Source organism: Leuresthes tenuis, unplaced genomic scaffold (assembly GCF_036924035.1).
Source record: "Leuresthes tenuis unplaced genomic scaffold, fLeuTen1.0.hap1 SCAF_15, whole genome shotgun sequence".
Lineage (NCBI taxonomy): Eukaryota > Metazoa > Chordata > Actinopteri > Atheriniformes > Atherinopsidae > Leuresthes > Leuresthes tenuis.
In genome coordinates, this window is record NW_027325369.1 from 1132356 (window position 1) to 1149618 (window position 17263).

Below are 17263 nucleotides of genomic sequence, written 5' to 3' on the forward strand. Positions count from 1 at the left end.
TGCTGGAAGAGTTCCCAACATACATGTCAGAACCCTCAGGTAAGTCAAGTAAAGATTCAGTGGGATGTTCCAACACCTGCTCACCTTGGACAAACCTAACTGAATGTATGACTGTGGTAAACTGGACCTGACTGCATTCAGATCCCCTCCAGACACTATGCTGTAACAACAGTTTGGTTACTGTTTGATATGAGTTTGTGATTCCTCCATAAAACCTCCCACACAGTCAGGACCTGACAGTCCAATGAGCTGAATACACACAGCACTCAGAAAGTCTCCTCTTTCACTCTGTTTCTGTAAAGCATTGTCTCATGTGTGCCTTTCTGTCTTCATTCAGACATCCTCAGTGAGTGTCAGCGTCAGCTCAAGGCTCAGCTAACGGAGAAGTTTGAGTGTGTGTCTGATGGGCTCGGTATGGCAGTGAAGGAAACCTCCCTGAATCAGATCTACACAGAGCTCTACATCACAGAGGGAGGGACTGCAGAGTTTAATGATGAACACGAGGTCAGACAGATTGAAGCAGCATCCAGGAAACCACACAGACCAGAAACATCCATCAGACAAGAAGACATCTTTAAAGTGCCACCTCGAAGGAAGAGACCAGTCAGAGCTGTGATGACAATGGGAGTGGCTGGCATTGGGAAAACAGTCTTAACTCAGAAGTTCACTCTGGACTGGGCTGAAGGCAAAGCCAACCAGGACATCCAGCTCCTGTTTCCATTCACTTTCAGAGAGCTGAATGTGCTGAAAGAGAAAAAGTTCAGCTTGGTGGAACTTGTTCATCACTTCTTTACTGAAACCAAAGAAGCAGGAATCTGCAGCTTTGAACAGTTCCAGGTTGTGTTCATCTTTGACGGTCTGGATGAGTGTCGACTTCCTCTGGACTTCCACAGCAATGAGCCCCTGACTGATGCTACAGAGTCCACCTCAGTGGATGTGCTGCTGACAAACCTCATCAGGGGGAAACTGCTTCCCTCTGCTCGCCTCTGGATAACCACACGGCCTGCAGCAGCCAATCAGATCCCTCCTGACTGTGTTGACATAGCAACAGAGGTCAGAGGGTTCACTGACCCACAGAAGGAGGAGTACTTCAGGAGGAGATTCAGAGATGAGGAGCAGGCCAGCAGCATCATCTCCCACATCCAGACATCACGAAGCCTCCACATCATGTGCCACATCCCAGTCTTCTGCTGGATCACTGCTAAAGTCCTGGAGGATGAGCTGAAAACCAGAGAGGGAGGAGAGCTGCCCAAGACCCTGACTGAGATGTACATCCACTTCCTGGTGGTTCAGACCAAAGTGAAGAAGGTCAAGTATGATGGAGGAGCTGGAAAGGATCCAGATGTCAGGAAAGTGATTGAATCTCTGGGAAAACTGGCTTTTCAGCAGCTGCTGAAAGGAAACCTGATCTTCTATGAATCAGACCTGAGAAAGTCTGGCATCGATATCAGAGATGCTTCCCTGTACTCAGGAGTTTTCACAGAGATCTTTAGGGAGGAGAGGGGACTGTACGATAACACAGTTTACTGCTTCGTCCATCTGAGTGTTCAGGAGTTTCTGGCTGCAGTCTACATGATCCACTGTTACACCAACAGGAAGAAAAAGGTGCTGAAGAGCTTCCTGGGAGAAGACTACAGTTACTCATCTCTGGATGACTTCCTGAACAAAGTCATGGAGAAATCCCTGGACAGTAGAAATGGTCATCTGGACCTGTTTGTTCGCTTCCTTCATGGCCTCTCTGTGGAGTCCAACCAGAGCCTCTTAGCAGGCCTGCTGGGTCGGATAGAGAACAGTCCAGAAACCATCCAGAGAGTCATCAACAACCTGAAGAAGATTAATCGTTACAATGGGGGCAGCACAAGCTCTCCTGACAGAAGCATCAACATCTTCCACTGTCTGATGGAGATGAACGATCTATCAGTTCATCAGGAGATCCAAGAGTTCCTGAAGTCAGAGAACAGATCAGAGAAGAAACTCTCTGAGATCCAATGCTCAGCGCTGGCCTACATGCTGCAGATGTCAGAGGAGGTTCTGGAGGAGTTTTGCCCACTCAGCTACAACACAACAGATGAGGGACAACATAGACTGGTCCCAGTTGTGAGGAACTGCAGAAAGTTTAGGTGAGTCCAGATGTGTCATTGTGGAAGGGCAGAAGTAGTTGAGAACTAAATGTTCCTGGATTGTTTTACCAAAGCAAGCAGGACTGTGGTGAAAAGGAGGCATACACCCTCTGGATGTTGGAGCTCTTCCCCTTCGATGGTGAGACCCCTCCCCCCAGATGGTGGAGCCCCTCCCCCTATCTCTAAGGCTGAGCCCAGCCCCCCTCTGAAGGAAACTCATTTCAGCTGCTTGTATTCACGACCTCATTCTTTGGGTCAGAACCCAGATATGTGACCATAGGTGAGGGTTGGAACAAAGATGGAGCAGGAACCTGAAAGCTTCTCCATCCAGCTCAGCTCCCTCTTCACCACAACGGACCAGAGCAGCGCCCTCATTACTGCAGACGATGACAAGATCCCTTTTATTTTTATGTCTCTGCCTGAGAAGTTGCATTATCATGATCTCTTCCTCCGTTGCCATGTTTGTTATTGTCTGAAACGGATGTCGGAACTCTGTACTGCCCTCTGGTGGATGTATTGTGTAACAACCATGCCAACGTAAAGCACACATGTGAATAACAACGTTGAACAGCAACGTTTGAAGCGGACGTAGCTTTTTACGTACGTAACAGGAGTATAACTTAGTCTTTAATTTGCCATGGGAGACCCTACCAGGAGCCAACGACACCAGCAACACAGCTCTGAGGATCAAGGGGATACTCAAAGCCCTCCACAGGGTGGGAGGGGGGATGTATATTATTATTAGTAGTAGAAGTATTGTGTATGTATTATAGTTAGAGCTATTTAGTATCTGCTTTCATAATGACATACTTTGTCATGTGTTATCATAGATTTCGTTCCTACGATCTGTCAGAGGCTGAATGTGAAGTTATTGCCTCAGCGATGAAGTCCAGCCCTTCCCACCTGAGAGATTTGGACCTGAGACGCAACAGTCTGTATGACCCAAGGGTCAAGATTCTGTCGACTGGACTAGAGAGTCCAAACTGTCAGTTGGAGGTTCTCAGGTTAGTTAACTCTATGCCCTAATATGTTAAATCTATTTCCTCTATTACCTTTATATCCTCTGTTTTAATTTCCTTGGTTCATAAATCTTCATGACCTAAAAATGTATGAACTTATCCAGCGATGTTCTAGGTTTTGGAACAACACCATTATAATCAGTGTTACCTGACAGAAAACAAAAGCCACAGTCGGGCTCTGTGTATGAATGTAAAGGAGGATGTTAAACTAATGTGAGGTTTCAGCAGATTCATTTCCACACACCAAATCTGTTTGTTTCCACAGTTTTCCCTTAGCTCTATAACCCTTAAAGGAGACACATTTTGCCCTTTTTTAACACGTTGCTACTGTTTCCTGAGGTGTTACTGGAAGGTATGAGATAGGCTTTGGTCAAAATATCACTTGACTTAATTAATCAGTAGGCCTTCTCTGACCCCTGTTGTAACACTGCGCCTGAGACCAGGTTGTTTTGAGAGTTAGAGACACTGAGAGTGAGGAGAGGACCGGTGTTGTGTTGGAAACACACCTTATCCACACAGCTGCAGGTTGTCTGAGTTACAGAACGGAACCGTTCAACTAGAAAGCTTCCGCTAACAAAGTAATGTGGGAACAATAATGTTCATCTTTCAGAAAGGAACAGCAGTAACTCCTTAGAAGTTGGTGTACGTCATTAGTTAAGCTGTTAGCGTTAGCTGCTGCTAAAGGAAGAAATAAATCAGTAAATAAACCATGAGGACTTATTTCTCAGATGCTTCCATTTCCCTGCTCTGAAGTTCAGGCTCTGAGACTTGGAACTGATCCTCTTTGTGGCTCAGTTCCTTCAGTCCAGCGTTGAAATGGACCAAGTTGTTAAAACAGTGGGATGAAAAGTGGCTGCTGCACATTCACAGTCTTTAGCTAACTCTGCTGGAACATTAGCCTCAGATGTAGTTTATCCACTGGGCTCTTATATCCTCTGAGGCTGCTGCAGGATGGAAGATGCATGCTCCTTAGTACAGCTGACAGCAGAACATTTCCACCAGAAGTTGGCTTCATTCGTCCGCAGGATTGGTAATAATTGATATTTAATTGAGTTTTTTTTTATCTGAGACAAGTGTCCCGACTTTTTTCTGAAGCTGACAGCAGCAGCAAAAAGAGATGATCTTTCCCAGTTGGTACCGCTCACTGAGCTAAACTCGGTCCAGTTACATGAACAATAACGGGCAGTAAACAAGTTCCTCTTCAAAAGTTGGTCTTGGGATCATTTTGAGGATTCAGCTGTGGGTTCAGATCTCATTGATGTGAAGGACAAAAAGTTCTGTTTTCCAATCAAATGCATGAAATCAATATAAAGTGTCTGCTCTCATAGTGACATGACTTGTTGTGTGTCTGTTATTACAGAATCGGTCAGCTCTCAGAAACTGGATGTGAAGTCATGGGCTCAGCTTTGAAGTCCAACCCTTCCCATCTGAAGGAACTGGACCTAGAAATGTGTCATATATCTGGTTCAGGAGTGAAGTTTCTGTCCGCTGCATTGGAAAATCCAGACTGTAAATTGGAGGCTCTGAGGTCAGTTTGTTGTTATTTTCAAAATATTCCGATCCAGTTTTGACATTTAATTTTTTAGCGAATAGAATTTCAGGTCTACATTATGTGTCTCCTGAAAACATTTGAGTGTTTTTCATTGGCAGGGTCAGAGGCACAGGTTAGAGCTGAAGAACTGATGAAAAATTCTTTAAGAAAAACTGTTAATGTTAAAAAAAACTTGCAAACAAACAACACAAGATTGCCACCTTTCATGTGGGTGACCTGGGTTCAAATCACAAAGCCACCTTGCAACACTGAAGTGGTTTAACAATGAATCGTCCTTCTCAAGTTTACAGATTATTCTAGTTGTTAATATGATCTTGGTGTTCTATAATAGTATATGAATTAGGGATGCACCGATCAGCTTTTTCACCTCCGATACCGATATCTGAGGTTTAGTATCGGCCGATACTGATCCGATACCGAAAAATAGCACAGAACTATGGCAACAAATGGTAAATTTCATTGTGTGGAAATGACTGGAATCATTATTTTGTGCAACATCAGACTTGACTTAAACATTTCTTTCCTATTTTTTTCACAACAAATAGCAGATATAAAGGTACTGAATTACTTGTTTATTTAATAATTGTCCACCAGTAAAACAAAGTTAATCTTAAAAAAAAATTAAAAAAAATAAGAAATCAGTGATATGGATCGGTCACCGAAACCCGATCTTGATAAAAAAAATTTTTTGCTTGTTGATTCAGTTTTCTGAAGGAGAAAAAAACCCCACATTTTTCGCAGGTGAGGAAGTCTGACACTTTAACCTGCGTCGTGACATAGAAAATGTGAAAACCAGAAGTATCACCTGTGGGTCTCTAAATGGCGTTGTGATGAAATGTTCCCTTTACCAGCCCCATATGTATATGCGTAATTATGTTCATATGTAATAATATTTTACCAGATCCGGTAAGTGTTCGGATGTTTTTCAGAGGTCATTTTTATTTTTGGATCATATGACAGCAGACTCTAAATGTTGCACTGATGGAGGTGAAGCTGGCAGCATCATCAGATGTGGGTTCAGATCAGACTGATGTGAACAGCATCACACTGTTTCCCCATTAAAATGCATGAACTCAACATAAAATGTCCACTTTCATGATAGTGTCTTTTGTCTTCTGTGTTATGACAGACTCCATTCATGTGAATTATCAGACACTGCTTGGGAAGTTGTGGCCTCAGGTCTGCAGTCCAACCCTTCCTATCTGAAAAAACTGGAAGTGGACTCTGACAACCTGAAGGATTCAGAAGTGGAGCTTCTGTCTGGTGGACTGGGGAGTCCAAACTGTAGGCTGGAGACACTGAGGTCAGTTCACTGTCTTATTATCATTATTATTGTTACTGTTAGCAGCAGCAGTTGTAAAAACAACTTAGGAAGGGCTATAAAGCCTGTCAGAGAGCCAGAGGTGTTCCCCTGACCTCTAAACTCTCCAGATGCCAATCTGATAGAGTCGAATCTGAGGGAAACAAGCCCAGCACACAAAGACCTTGTTGTTGTTGTTCTTATTAGCATGAAGCGCCTCGCTCGCCTGTCCTGCTGCAGCCACCTGCCAGTTTTTAACGTGGTGACGTTTTCCACCCACCAGATATCGTGACATGATGATGATCTACGTTAACAAAACAGCTTGATTCAGAGAAAAAGTCATTGATGAGGGCATGGGAATGTTGAGCTGCCCATTTAAAATCTGAACACACCTGGTTGCATTATAAATGATGTGACCTTCATGTTTGATTCTTCATTCAGTTTGGACAGCTGCAGTTTGTCAGAGACCAGCTGGGCTTTCTTGGGCTCAGCTCTGAAGTCCAACCCCTCCCATCTGAGACATCTGAGGCTGAACAATAATTCCAGTTTGAACGACTCTGCACTGAAGCCATTTTCAGGTTTTCTGGATAGTCCACACTGTAAACTGAAGACTCTAAGGTCAGTTCACTGCCTGCTGCTATAGCAGATCTCGTGTTTAAAACCAAGTGAGGTTTGAACACACAGAACATCTAAACATTCAATTCTACATATCCTTTTCTTAATTTTTCACTTTTCTTCAAGTAGATGGGAGCCGTTCCATTAAGCACTTTGTAGCTAACATCAGGGACTTGAATCTGATGCGGGCGGCTAAGGGCAGCCAGAGGAGTTCAATGAACAGAGGGGGGGCGTGTTCTTTTAGGCTGATCCAAGACCAGACGCACCGCCGCGTTCTGGACCATCTGCAGAGGTTTCATAGTACAGGCTGGGAGACCAGTTAGGAGACCAGTTAGGAGAGCGTTGCAGTAGTCAAGGCGGGAGATGACCATGGCCTGCACCAGGAGCCGGGGGGCATGTTGGGTTAGGTATGATCTTTAGGTCTGATCTTTCTTATGTTTAGTAATGCAAAGCGGCACGAACGAGCAACCGAGGTAACGTGTTCTTTGAAGGTTAGTTGGTCATCCATCATGACACCCAAGTTTCTAGCAACCTTTGATGGAGCAAGAGATAGGGATTCGGTTTGGATGCAGATGCTGTGGTGTATGGTTGGTTTGGCTGGGAAGACAAGCGGTTCAGTTTTTGGGAGGTTAAATTGGAGGTGATGGGCTTTCATCCATGTTGATATGTCAGAGAGACAGTCTGAGATTCGTGCTGAGACCGTATGGTCATCAGGTGAGAATGACAGATAGAGCTGGGTATCATCAGCATAAGATTGGTATGAGAAGCCATGTGATCGGATGATCTGTCCCAGTGAGTTGGTGTATATGGCAAAGAGAAGAGGTCCCAGTACTGAGCCTTGGGGGACCCCTGTGGTGAGGTGTTGAGCTGCAGAAGTGTGACCAAGCCAGGATACTTTGAAGGACCGTCCAGTGAGGTATGATTCAAACCAGGACACCAGTGGTGAGGGAAGCCGTCAAGCTGAAGAAGGAGTCCTATCGGGCCTTTTTGGCCTGTGAGACTCTGGAAGCAGCTGATAGGTACCGACAGGACAGGCGGGCTGCGGCTTCGGCGGTTGCTGAGGCAAAAACTCCTGGGAGGAGTTCGGTGAGACCATGGAGAATGACTTCCGGATGGCCTCGAAGAGATTCTGGTCCACCATCCGGCGTCTCGGGGGGGAAGCGGCTCACAGTCAACACTGTATGGTGGGAACGGGGCTTTGCTGACCTCAACTAGGGACGTTGTGAGTCAGTGGGGGGAATACTTCGAGGAACTCCTCAATCCTACCAACACATGCTCGGAGGAGGCAGAGTCGGAGAGCTCGGAAACAGGGCCTCCCATTTCTGGGGCTGAGGTTGCCGAGGTGGTCAAAAAGCTCCTCGGTGGAGAGGCCCCGGGGGTCGATGAGGTCTGTCCTGAGTTTCTCAGAGCTCTGTATGTTGTAGGGCTGTCTTGGCTGACACGCCTCTGCAGCATCGCGTGGACATCAGGGACAGTGCCTCTGGACTGGCAGATCGGGGTGGTGGTCCCCCTCTTTAAAAAGGGGGATCGGAGGGTGTGTTCCAACTATAGGGGTATCACACTCCTCAGCCTTCCTGGTAAGGTCTATTCGGGGGTACTGGAGAGGAGGAAACCTGTCGGATAGTCGAGCCTCGGATTCAGGAGGTGCAGTGTGGTTTTCGTCTGGGCTCTCCCTTAGAGATAGGGTGAGAAGCTCAGTCATCGGAGAATGAACCTCGGAGTAGAACCGCTGCCCCTCCACATTGAGAGGAGTCAGATGAGGTGGCTCGGGCATCTGGTTAGGATGCCCCCTGGACAACTCCCTGGTGAGGTGTTCCGGGCACCTCCCACAGAGTTCCCACTGTGTTTTGTGCCTTATTCCTTGCCTTGTTAGCAGTGACAGTGTTAGCTTTTGCTCTGATCATTTTTGTAGTTTCAATCAATAGCCGTTCAATTTTAAGGTTAACGTTAGATTAAGATTAAGATGTGAGATGTGATCTGAGCTTCCCCGGCACATACTGTGTATGTTGTGTATCGGATTACAGTGCTATGTCTTTTGTCCTTATTTTTCACCGTCTTTTACAGGCATATTAGTCTGTGAGGTGTCCTGAATACATACCAAATATAATCAATACGCAGTAAACGGCTAACATGACATGGTGAGCTCACCACATAATCATTTAGAATCATCGTGACATACCTTAGAAACACAGATGTGCAGTATCTTTTAGTGGTCAGTTGAACCTGAATACCTTTATATGAGCCTTTAATATGTATGATGGAGGACTATGAATAGTCTGGATACAGCTTGTGTGAGAGATTGGATGATTCAGAAGGAGAGAGAGAGGGAAACTCACATATAAACGGTTATGGTACTCAATTCCAAAGTGAAGACATTTGAGTGGACAGTGGACACAGTGAAAAGTGGCATGGCTTACTGAGTCTGGTTGGAGTTATATCTTTGACCAGCCTCACTGGGTTGTCAAATGAATGTTTGATAATGCTGAAGAAGATGATGTCTTTATAGTTTGAATTCCTTTTTTTTTTTAAATAGTCCCAGAAGAAAACATGGATTCATTGTGTCCTCTTTTGGAGAGATAACCATAGAAGATCAATGATTTGAAGATCTGCAAATAAACACAGTGAAGTCAGTGAAAAGTCCAGCCATTTAGTGTAGAGTTGGGTCATCCCAGAGGCAGCTCACACATCAAACATGAGACCTAACTCCAGCCAACACATCTCTGTCAGGTTTACTGCGACGTCCTGAATCCTCTGATTCCAGGAGATATGATGACATGATGACGAGCCACGTTAACAGGAGGAGAAAATCACTTTAAATGTCTCTCAGATCAGGGAAAATCTCATTTAGGACATAATAATGTTCAGTGTTTTATTCTTTCTCCAGTTTGTGTTTTTGCAGTTTGTCAGAGATCAGCTGTGCTCTGCTGGGCTCAGCTCTGATGTCTAACCCCTGCCACCTGACAGAGCTGGACCTGAGTTACAATAAGCTGAAAGATGCAGGAGTGATGGAGCTGTGTGGCTTTCTGGAGAGTCAACGCTGTACACTGAAGACTCTGAGGTCAGTTCTCTTTCTGCCTGCAACTATTATAGATTAAATATATATTTTCTAAACCTATGTATGAGATTATAGAGCTTCCATCCATACAGTTGTTAATGTAGCTTTTGTTCATATTTTTATACTGTACTGTAGTGTATTCTCTGTACTGTATTGTAGTGTACTGTACTGTTTTCCACTGCACTATACTGTACTGCACTATACTGTTTTGCACTGTACTGTACTGTATTGAACTGTACTGTATTGCACTGTACTATAGTGTACTGTACTACACTGCACTGTACAGTACTATACTATACTTTTCTATTCTGTACTGTACTGTACTGTACTGTACTGTACTGCACTGTACTTTATTGCACATGTTAATTTGCATTTAAAACCTTAATGTTTTAACTTAATTTACATGTTTTACTCTTCATACAGATTGGTGAACTGCTTTTTGACAGCGATCAGCTGCGCTCTTTTGGCCTCAGCTCTGAAGTTTAACCCCTCCCAGATGACAGAACTGGACCTGAGTCACAACAAGCTGAGAGATTCAGGAGTGAAGCATCTGTATGGTTTTCTGAATAATCAACATTGTAAACTGGAGAGTCTGGGGTAAGTTTCCTTTCTGTCTGCTATTGTAGATCATATGTTTACTTCCTGACTGAAGCAGCTTATGTATAGAAAGAACTTCCATCCATAGAATTGTGAATATTCCTTTGTTCATATGTTCACTTTCCCCGACTTCCTGGAATAATGCCGGATAATAAGCTGGAATGTTGGTCATGAACAGCAGCAGACAGAAATGTGATATAATTACTGATTTATGAACACTATGAACTATGTCAGTGTGTATTTGTTTTTGCCTGTTTGCCACCAACAGTGTTAGTTGGTTAGTTTTTTGTTTTCTAGCTTTGTGTGAAATCCAGATTACAGAACTTTTTTTTTACATGAAAACAAGAACATTCGACACTCATCTGTCTGTTGTGCTGCTTCAGGAACTTGTGATGATAATTATGGCACTTTTTGTTCTGAATAACCACAACAACCGGAAAGCTGTTCACATGTACCCCTTTTCAACCAAAGCGGTTCCAGCGCGGGTTCAGGACTGGTGTTAGAACCAGTTCTGCTGAGTCTAGCTCAGAACTGGTTTGGTTTTCCACAGTAGGTGTTAGACCCAGAACCAAAATCTACAGTGTTTGTCTCGTGTTCCCAGCAAACGGTCGTCTTTTGGTCTCCAGTTTAGTTTTAAACCTATTTTAAAGAGTTGGTGTTTGTGAATGCTCTTTACAGTGCTGACAGGTGTTGCCAAACGCTAACAGTAATTTGAATGAGAGGAACACTGACCTCATGTTCCTCTATTGCTGCTTCAACATATTTATTACTGTTCTCACTTGAATTAAGTCGACTACTAATGGATCTGTGTACTTTTCACTGTAGAAACTTGTGACATATTGAGCTGCACCCTGATCAGATGTGACTGGATAAGAAATAATTGCATCTATATATTTTATTCCTTCTCTAGCTTGGTAAACTGCAGTATGTCAAAGGTCAGCTGCAAAATTCTGGCTTCAACTTTGAAGTCAAACCTGTCCCATCTGACAACGCTCGACTGTGGTGGCAACAACCTGACAGAGTCAGATGTGAAGCAGCTGAGCGACATAAAGAAGAGTCCACACTACAAGCTGAAGACTCTGAGGTCAGTAGAGGTTTGCAGTCATTCTGTGCTTCTTTCAGCAGGAAAGAAGGCTTCATGACTGTCAGCAGTTTATTTACACTGTGGATGTCAGTTAAATCTGCAGAGCAAACTGACTTGATGCTAAAGTCTCTGCAGGTGTGTGAGCGTCTGTGTGTTTATTCCAACCCGTTAATGTGAGATCTGACAGGAGGCCGGCTCACCTGCTGCTCTTTATACTGAATACTGCATCAGCTGAGGAAGTGATGCGAGGTCAGCACTCATCCGTTCTTTCTTCTTCTCTCTGCAGCTGGAAGTGATGATTATTTTCCAGATGACAGTGAATGGGACAGTGTCTCTGCTCAGAGCGGTGGAAGCAACAACAGTTTGTCCGTAGAGGCTCTGACTGGACCGTGTAACTGGGAGGTGGAGTAAAGAAGAGGGCTTCCAGATCCAGATGCTCTGTTAAGACTGTCAGCAAAGCTGCACTGAAAGTATTCAGACAGCATGAACATAAAAGCCTGTCCTTCATGAAGCTCATTGATGTTTCACTGTCACGTAAACCTTCCTGCATCAACAGTCCGTTCTGTTGTTAGTCACTGCTGGTTGTGCATATATGTATAAATATATATGTATATATATATATATATATATATATATCTGGAACAGTGTTTTTTACCCCTGATTAATCCACACATTTATTCCATTTGAGCTGCTCCAGCTTCCATGCACAGTTTCTACTTTCTTTCTTACTGTCAGCTGTTTTTATGCAGTAGGAGGAAAATAGTGTCTCATGGAGGAAACGAGTGATTTATTCTGCAGATGAGTTCTACAGTCACAGAAGCTGCTTGAAGATGAATTTTGGAACATTTTTAACTGATGATAAGTGTGCCATTTTTACTTGCTTCACTTTTGGATAACTTTAATCAGTTAAAAGTGCCCCATTCTTACTCTCCCCACTTTGGGGGCAAGCGTCCCTGGCCTGGAACACTCAGCCACAATTATGCACTCCTCCTTGGGAACACACTATCGTCGGCACCCGCTGTAGCTCCGGTTCCCATCCAATGCCTCTCCACACCTCCAGGAGCCCCAATTTGGGACACTATTTCAGTCAGGGAAATGCTCCAAAGAACCCCCATTGTAGCCCTTTGCTCATGGCCAAGTAGAAGGTACTTAGAAAATCCTTATGAAATCTTGCTATATGTGTTGCACATATGCTGCACATCACATTTGCTGCCGAGCTTCCCTCTTTTAAGGCTCCAGACCCCCTCAGGGTACACACTCCCATCCAAGCCTCCTGGTACTTCATGGTACTTTGTAAAAGATCCAGGCTCTAGGCCCCCTGACCTGAAAACCTCAGCTGCAATTAAGCACTCCTCCTCGCACACACTCCCATCAGCACCCACTGGAGCTCCGGTTCCCATCCTGTCTATAATTTGAGCATCCGGCAAAATAAGTCCAATTCGGGACACTTTTTCAATGACGGAAGTGTGCGAAAGTGAACCCTTCGTTTACATGCTGCATTTTCAGACACTTTAAAATGTCAAAAAAGTCTTCCATTCTTACCGGCTTCAGTTTGGGACATTTTTATCAGTTAAAAGTGCCTGATAGTTACTTCATTTTTTAACTGATGAAAAGTGTACCATATTTACTTGCTTCACTTTGGGGGGGCACTTTTATCAGTTAAAAGTGCCCCTTTTTCACTTACCTAACTTTGGGGGCTAGGGTCCCTGGCCTTGTACACTCAGCCACACTTAAGCACTCCTCCTCGAGCACACACTCCCGTCCGAGCCCCCTGGTACTTTGTAAAACAACCAGGCTCCAGACCCCCTGACCTGGCAACCTCACCCGCAATTATGCACTCCTCCTTGGGCACACACTCCCGTCAGCACCTGCTGTAGCTCCGGTTCCCATCCAATGCCTCTCCACACCTCCAGGAGCCAGGCCCCAATTTGCGACACTATTTCAGTCAGGGAAATGCTCCAAAGAACCCCCATTGTAGCCTTTTGCTCATGGCCAAGTAGAAGGTACTTAGAAAATCCTTATGAAATCTTGCTATATGTGTTGCACATATGCTGCACATCACATTTGCTGCCGAGCTTCCCTCTTTTAAGGCTCCAGACCCCCTCAGGGTACACACTCCCATCCAAGCCTCCTGGTACTTCATGGTACTTTGTAAAAGATCCAGGCTCCAGGCCCCCTAACCTGGAAACCTCAGCTGCAATGAAGCACTCCTCCTCGTGCACACACTCCCATCAGCACCTACTGGAGCTTCAGTTCCCATCCTGTCTATAATATGAGCATCAGACGGAAGTGTGCAAAAGTGAACCCTTCGTTTACATGCTGCATTTTCAGACACTTTAAAATGTCAAAAAAGTATTCCATTCTTACCAGCTTCAGTTTGGGACACTTTTATCGGTTAAAAGTGCCTGATAGTTACTTCATTTTTGAACACTCTTAACTCATGAAAAGTGTACCGTATTTACTTGCTTCAGTTTGGGGAACTTTTATAAGTTAACAGTGCCTTTTTTTTACTTGCCTAACTTTGGGGGCTAGGGTCCCTGGCCTTGAACACTCAGCCACACTTAAGCACTCCTCCTCGGGCACACACTCCCATCAGCACCCACTGGAGCTCCGGTTATATATTATGAGCATCCGCCAAAATGAGTCCAATTCGGGACACTTGTGCCAAAGTGATCTCTTTGTTTACATGCTGCATTTTCAGACGCTTTAAGATGTCAAAAAAGTCTTCCATTCTTACCAGCTTGAGTTTGGGACACTTTTATCGGATAAAAGAGCCTCATAGTTACTTAATTTTTTAACTGATGAAAAGTGTGCCATATTTACTTGCTTCACTTTGGGCCACTTTTATGAGTTAACAGTGCCCCTTTTTTGCTTGCCTAACTTTGGGGGCTAGGGTCCCTGGCCCTGAACACTCAGCCACACTTAAGCACTCCTCCTTGGGCACACAGTCCCATCCGAGCCCCGTGGTACTTCATAGTACTTTGGAAAAGAAACAGGCTCCAAGCCCCCTGACCTGGCAACCTCACCCACACTTAAGCACCCCTCCTCGGGCACAAACTCCCGTCCGAGCCCCCTGGTGCTTTATAAAAGAACCAGGTTCCAGGCCGCCCCAGCCGTACCCGGAGCCAGGCTCGCTAAGTGTCCCAAGATGACCAAAAAGTACCCCAAAATGGAAGGAGAGTGCCCCCTGTGATTTACTGTCAAAGGGCCCCAAAATGACAAAAAAGCACCAGCTTCCATGCACAGTTTCTACTTTCTTTCTTATTGTCAGCTGTTTTTTTATGCAGTGGGAGGAAAATAGTGTCTCATGGAGCAAACAAGTGATTTATTCTGCAGATGAGTTCTAGTCACAGAAGCTGCTGTAACTCTGCCTGTGTTCAGCTGATGAGTTAACAGGAGTGATAATATCGGACAGCCAGCTCTGAATCTATACTTCATGTTGCACAATTTCACATAAGAACAGCAAGAATCACTTTGTTTTCCTTTTTTAAAAGCTTGCATTAATCAATTAATTAGAAGGATAGATTCAATTTATAGTTTTGATATGTATTTCCATTCATTTATGGGGACTTTGCACGTAGGACTGAGCAAATTTGCTTCTATGATCTTCTTTATCATTTGTTTGGAAACCCTGAAACTCATCTGGAAGAACCGACTCCTGTTCAGATCCTGAACTGTGGCTGACGGATGCAGATCTTTGTCCGTTCCAGTGTCTCTGGCATCAGGCAGGGGAATGGAGGCAATTTGCCCCCCTGTTGTCTGGAATATATATTCCAGAAACAAACGTTATGTTTTTATGTTTCACTAGTTGTCAGACGTGAATAAAACTTTACTCTTTACTTTAAAAACTTTTCTTCATTGTTGTTACACAGAAAAAAAGGAAAACAGAAGCTGTTTCACTGTGTCACCTGGAAGGACAAGAAGTGAAATGATGATACTGGAAAATGGAAGTTTTTCAGTGTTAGAGTGTAGAAATTAAAACTGATATATATCCCAGAAGTCTTCTTATCCTCAGGAGTCAGAACGGCGCCGCCCTACTGGCAGCTCGCTGCTACAGTCCTGGACAGAATGCATCTTTCTTGGTATCTTCTTCAGATTTTCTACTGAGCTTTTTTGTGTGAAAGATGTTTCTGTGCAGCTGGAAGGACCTCTGCAGGTAATTCTTTACATCTATTATGATGCGTAACCAGAGGATGCCCTGAGGATGAACCTGAGGGGTGAACTATGAAGACAGATTCATGTATTAGCAGGTCAGCTGAGCCCAGAATCAGAGTTTTCAGGGTCACAGGTGTGTTTAAGCCTCCAGATCACCATGGTAACACAGAAGGCAGGCAGTCTATGTTCCAGATGATATCCCACGAAGTCAAATCAGACTGACATTTAAATAAATTAATTTGTGTCGACGCCCGACATCAAAACCAGACTAAAAGCACTCGTTATGACTCATGTTGAAGAAACCATAAATATATTATTAACATATTAAATCGGTGATTTCATCTACATGAAAGTGAAACAAACCGAAACAGGACATTAAGATCTAAAAGCCAACAGAAGCATCAGATAATATAGAGAATAAAGAGCAATAAAAGCTAAATCTGAGATTTTAAAGTTGCAGATGAGTAATGCAGATGAAAAAGCCTCCAGTATGAAGCAGTTTGAGTCTCAGCCTGGTTGTTCTGGTCCTCATGCTGCTGAGCTTCTTCATGGGGGGGCAAACAGACGGGTGGTAGGAGTCCTGATGGAAATGTTCCCAGCTTTTTTCCAGCTGCTGCTGATCTTCTGTGCAGACTCAACTACCTGCTGCAGAGCAGCTCCACAGAAATGTGAGAAAAATCCAACACGAGACAATCAGAAATGAGAATGTGGAAGGATGCAGCCACAGAAACAATGTTTCACTCATGTCGTGGAAGTTAGACATGTTTGTGTCTCCTCCATCAAATCTGCTCCTTGTAGCAACAAGTGAGCAGAGTGAGTCCACAGAATAATCAGGAGTGTGACAGGGAACACATGAACGTGGACATTTTGTCCATCAGTGAGCTGCAGATGCAGGAACATGAGTGTCAGACAGCAACAAGAAGCCTCACTCAGCAGTGAGCATGAAGGAGCTCTGAGATGTGACTTCAGCCCTGATGCAGTTGGTTGGTTTGGACAGCAGGTGGTGCTGCTGCACCAACACAAACAGGAAGTTCTGACATGTTGTGAACTCCTCACAGCCACCTCCCCTCAAATGTCCCCCGAAGCAGCTTTAAGGTTAAAAACTGCTGCAGCTGGATGAGACTGAAACACAAAGCAGCATCTTTGTTTAGTTTCTGCTCCACAGCAGAGTGAGCAGCATTAATGTCCCTGTAGCTCCAACAAAAAGGGAGAAACAAGGACGAACAGCAGTCCGATATCTTCTGAATGTGAGCAACAGCTGGAAGTCACCTCCACACGTTTTTTTTCCTGACAGAACTCAGAACAAAGAGGTCCACCCAGCGGGGCTGTTAGTGGACAAAAAGAGAGTTCAGTTGACTTTTTCTGTTCTTAGAGGTGATTCACTGAGATGACACTGAAGTACACCTGGATTACAGGGACGAGTATCCAGAGAAGTCTGAGTATATTTGACCTGTTCTGGTATTTAATCTGTGCTCCTCTTTCTTTCTTTTCAGCTGCTCCATGTGTATTCCTCTGGCAGTGCTCACACAGTGAACTTCAGGTAGATTTAAAGCTGGATTTCAGGTAGAAAAGAGCAAAAGCTAAGCTCAGCTGGAGACTTTAAAGTAGAAAATAACACTGAAGCAGTGAACTGTGCTTTGAAGTTCCCTTACAGAAAACTGACAGGTGTACTGGCAGTATAAAAAACATCAAATTACTATTTGATTCACAGCAGACTTAAATGTACTTTACTGGGAATAAAAGACGAGTTAAAATAATAGAACGTG

The 17263-nt window shown here is 44.3% G+C and overlaps 1 protein-coding gene across 1 annotated transcript; it reads left to right on the plus strand.

Annotated features, from left to right (window-relative positions):
* On the plus strand, positions 1-11744 carry LOC140270203 (NACHT, LRR and PYD domains-containing protein 3-like). Its single transcript, XM_072365312.1, has 9 exons — positions 1-39; positions 338-2120; positions 2951-3128; positions 6174-6178; positions 6442-6609; positions 9491-9664; positions 10085-10258; positions 11169-11342; positions 11629-11744. The coding sequence occupies exons 1-9, from the start codon at positions 24-26 to the stop codon at positions 11636-11638; spliced, it is 2682 nt and encodes an 893-aa protein (XP_072221413.1). The 5' UTR covers positions 1-23; the 3' UTR covers positions 11639-11744.
* Positions 11745-17263: the final 5519 nt, after the last annotated feature.

Bases quoted from the DNA above. Each gene is read 5' to 3' on its own strand.
- LOC140270203 (XM_072365312.1), top strand. The intron at 2,121-2,950 runs GTGAGTCCAGAT...GTGTTATCATAG, and splicing joins AGGAACTGCAGAAAGTTTAG to ATTTCGTTCCTACGATCTGT. The intron at 9,665-10,084 runs GTCAGTTCTCTT...CTCTTCATACAG, and splicing joins TGTACACTGAAGACTCTGAG to ATTGGTGAACTGCTTTTTGA.